Source organism: Abrus precatorius, unplaced genomic scaffold (assembly GCF_003935025.1).
Source record: "Abrus precatorius isolate BTA unplaced genomic scaffold, Abrus_2018 Scaffold2, whole genome shotgun sequence".
Taxonomy (NCBI): Eukaryota; Viridiplantae; Streptophyta; class Magnoliopsida; order Fabales; family Fabaceae; genus Abrus; species Abrus precatorius.
The window spans coordinates 19,093,438-19,098,008 of NW_020874362.1; the positions used below are offsets into that span (position 1 = coordinate 19,093,438).

General features: G+C 37.4%; 1 protein-coding gene across 1 annotated transcript; it reads left to right on the forward strand.

Annotated features, from left to right (window-relative positions):
* The first annotated feature begins 1,418 nt into the window (after positions 1-1,418).
* On the forward strand, positions 1,419-4,289 carry LOC113859573 (uncharacterized protein At4g38062). Its single transcript, XM_027492309.1, has one exon. It carries the CDS (start codon positions 1,419-1,421, stop codon positions 4,287-4,289), a length of 2,871 nt encoding a protein of 956 aa, XP_027348110.1.
* The last annotated feature ends 282 nt before the right edge of the window (positions 4,290-4,571 follow it).

Here is a 4,571-nt window from a genome sequence, read left to right on the forward strand (position 1 = left end):
GGATATTCCAGAAGAGGAAGATGAGTTTAAGGAAAGAAAAAGGGTGTTGAAATTGATGTAAATTATACGAAGGGATATTTTAGGGGAAAAAGTGACATGGCGAAAAGTAAAAAAAGGTGAAAAAGCAATTATCTTTTTTGTCAGGGGAATGAAATACAAAAGGATCCAGGCACAACCCTGGATAGCAGCAAGGAAAACACGCTTATTAGTTGACCAGAAAAACAAATAAGCTTAGAAGAACGGATGGGCCGAAAGTCCAACTACAGAGACCAATTTTGGGCCCAAATAAAATTCGCACCTGGAGACAAGCTTGTTTCAACGGCTAGTTTTTCCGCGATCAACCACCAAAATAAAATAAACGGCTAGTTTTTCATTTCGAAAACAGGATGCTATCGCCATAAACTAACATTTTGTTTTATCTACCCTGAAAAGCGGTTAATGCTCTATAACGGTTACTTGTCATTCATTTCTCTCTTCTACCATTCCCGTTTCACCATCTTAAGTCACCAAATCACACCAACACAACACTTTCTTCTGCTTTTCAAATCAGGTCAGTTTCTGTGCTCCATCTCTATGCTCTTGAAACTTGTTTCTCTTACTATCTTGACAAGTTCTTTATGATTTCAATTTTGTGCTTTGCCCAAAACCTTTTGGGTCTAATTTGATAAATTAGAAAAAGAGAATACGTAATCAGATGACTTATTAGTTTTGTTGTAGCATGTTATGCCGATTTTAATTTTATTTGATTTTTTGTTGTCTATCTGTTCATAATATTTCAGGGGATTTAGTCCTTCTGATAGTGCGCATTTTAATTTATATCCATAATTATAAATTACTCGTTCTATAATGCGCATTTTTCTTTAGGAAAAGAAAATACTGGGTGTTTGGGGGTGTATGCTTTTCCTCAAAGAAAAGAGTATCATTTAATGACCAACACCAAGATTTAATTTCTCCTATGATTTTGATCATTTCGTATAGTTTTCCTAGAAACACTCCCGAAAGAAATTTGAGCAACATGTTCCCTGTTCCGTCCAATTGTTGTTGTTTACTCTATCATTTGGCTGCAGGGGAGATAGAGACAGATCAAAGAATAAATTTAAAGCATGTTTAGAACTGATTAATTTTAGGAAGTCATTGTTTTATTTTGTATTTTTTTTTAAAGCACTTTTACGATGTTTTTATTATTATTATTATTAAAAGCTTTGTTAATCTCAAAATAAGCCTATCCAACACGCACAAAGTAGTAGAAATGCCGAATTTGTGTTTACTCCAATATATGTCTGTTTTATGCGATATTCTTTTTCATTTTCGGTCCCTTTTTTTTGTTTTGGTTTTGGTCCGGACATGCAACTTTCGTTGTTTTAATTTGCACACTGCTTGCAAAACAGGTTTTTTTAATGTCATATATGTAAAAAGAAATGGAAAAGGTATATGAAGAGCTGGATGAAGCAAAAACCGAAATCGAGCGAATCAAGGCAGAACTAAGAGCCCAGACGGATTCACATGAGAACCTGAAGAAATCCCATAATGCACAGGTCAATAAGATACAAAGTGCAAAGTTGAAAGCTGAGAAGCTGAATCAAGAACTGCTTCAAAAGGCAGATGAACTTGCCGAGGCAAAGCAGGTGTGTGAAGATCTCAAGGGGAGTTTGAATAAAAAAGAGTCCATCATCAAACACCTAAGTGCAGCAAATGATAAACTTCGAGTGGATTGTGATGACAAGTTTAAAAAGTGGGAAGATGAAAAAAGAGGGTTGGTATTGGCCTTAGAGGAAGCAAATGAGAAGGCAAACAAGCAAGAACAACATATTTATCTATGCAGACAAGAGATTGAAAGTCTGAAAGGTTGTCTTGCAGTTTCAAAGAAGAAGTGTTCAGAGACGGAGAAAAATTTAAAAGCATCCAAAGAACTACGAGAAAGAGATGACATGTTCCAGAAGTTAGAGGAGGAAACCAGGAAGGTGGAAGATCAATTAAAATGGAAGAAGGAACAGTTTAAACATCTAGAGGAAGCGCATGAAAAACTTCGAGACCAATTTAGGTCTAGCAAGAAGGAGTTGGAGATGGAAAAATCTATGTTGCTTGATGAGATTTCTTCGCTGCAGATTAAGTTAGACTCTCAGATAAGAATATCAGAGGATCTAAAACATCAGTTACACGCTTGCCATCAGGCTCTTGCTCATGTAGAAAGCCAGAAAAAGCGTTTGGAAGTTGAAGTTTCAGATCTGAAGGTGCAGCTTGATAATACTGGTAATGAATACCAGGATGCTAGGTTCCAGCTTGATTGCTTAAACTCTCACGGTGACAAAGATACTGCAGATTTGAGATATTCACTGAAAACAAAAGAGGCATGTCTTAAAGAATCAAAGTACAGAATGGCGAAGCTAGAGCAAGAAAACCGAGAGTTGCGGATGTCCCTCAAAGAACTCCAAGAAGCTCAAATTCAAGAAGCAGGAGCTTCATATTCGCAGTCAAAGTTGAGGACCAAGCTTAAAAATTTGGAACAAACTCACAAAGAGTGTGCCTCAACTTTGAAGGCTAACGAAGCTGAATGGAACTTTAAGTTAGCACAGTTGACAGCTGACCTGAATAGCTGTCAGTCTGAGTTGGAAAGTAAAATTGAAGCAGTGGAAGAGCTTCAGACCGAGTTGGAAGGGGCTCATTCTTTAACAATTGAGATGAAGTTATCGAATGAGGAGATGGATGTCATGCTGCTTGTGTTGGAACAGGGAATATTTGAGGCTCAATTGAAGCTTGCTAGCTGTAAAGACGAGATGGATCTTATCAATAAAGAGAGAGAAGAAAATATTTTTCAACTGATGAAGCAGTTGGAGATGAAAGATGCTGCTTTGATCAGTGCCCAAAAAAACATCAACGAAGAACGTGAGAGAGCTACATGTTTGATGATGCAGGTTGAGTCCTATAGATCCAATGAAGAAAAGCAGCGCATGTTGCAAAATGAACTTGATAGGCTCAAGGAAATGCTGGAGGAATCAACCATGTGTCAGCTGAACCTCAAAGAGAAAGCTAAGCAGATGGAATGTCAATTAGAAGGACAACTTAAGGAAGTTAATGTTGCTTTAGACAATGCAATCTTTGAATTGGATGACACAATATATGAAAGAAATGAAATGGAATTCGAGTTGCAAATATGGAAATCAATTGTTGAGCATTTGAAGAATAATCTTGAAGAAAATCAAGTGATGCGTAAAGAACTGGAAACTTCACTTCTTGCACAAGTAGATGTTGGGGAAAGCCTCAAGCAAGAGAAAGATTGCTTGGTTTATAAGTTGGAAGAGAAAGAGAGGAGCCTGGATTCTCTACTGCAGCGTATTGTGCTACTGGAACATGAACTAAGAGCAAAGGAGACTTTAGCTTCTACTCCAGCAAGGGGAGAATCAGCTGTGCCCTCCGAGTCTGATGATATCAGATATCACCAGATCATGGAGGAGAAGGACAAGATTCTGGAAGAGCTACAGAAAGAGGTTGCTCAGCTGGAACAAGAATCATTTAGAAGAGAATATGAAAGTGCTGTGACTGTAAAATGCTCTATGGAAAGTACCTATGAGTATGAGAAATATAATCTTATGCAGCTTATAAAAGGAAAAGATATGAGAATAGATGAACTCATGCAGCAGGTTACTTCACTCGAACAGAAGTTCACTAGCTCGTTGACCACCTTTGCTTCACAGCTTGCTGAGAAACAGGCTGAAGTTAACCTCATCCAAGAAGCTTGTGATCAGATCACAGCATCTCAGATTTTAGCTGCACTTGAAATTGAAGAGAAAAAGTTGATGGTAGTGGAACTTGAGGATGAAATCCATGCTATACAGCAGAAACTGAAATTGCAGGAGGATAAGTGGAGCCAATCTGAACAACTTGCATTGGATACTGAAGTAGAATTGGATGCAAAACAGTTGAAAGTAAAGGAGTTGAATGATCAAATGGAGACTGAGCTAAGAAAGTCAGATGCCTTGCTTCAGAAACTCAAGATGGAGAATAGAAATTTACTTGCTAATGCCACAAGACTGTCATCAGAAAGGGAATACTTGTTGGCTTTTGTTCAGGGATTAAGTGATAAAATCTGCGAGTTCTCTACTGCAGACACTCAACTTATGGACATGTTGAGAAGCATGGTGGAGTCTTCTGAGAATGATTGTCCAGGAGTGAATTTGGAAAAGGATGATGGTTTCTTTGTAAAAGAGAATATGTTAATCCATTTTCCTACTGTAAAGAAACATGAAGCCATCTCTGATACAAGATCACCATTCAAGGAGCTCAACAGTTAGTTGCCATGGGAAAGGGATTTGCTAGAAATAGGATGTGTGTAGCTATAAGCTATCTTGTATTTTTAGCAAAAATGTCATGCAGTTTGAAAGCATGTGCATTTCTTTAGATTATATATGGTATTCTTTATTTGTATCTTATCCTATGTATACTTTTTATCCAATGCAGCCTTTGCTCAAATTATCCCCAGTTACTTGAGCAAGATTTAAAATCAGATAAGAAAAATGTAGTGGGAATGCTGAACTTGTAGAGATTGTATTGCTATATCTGGGGTTATAGATCTT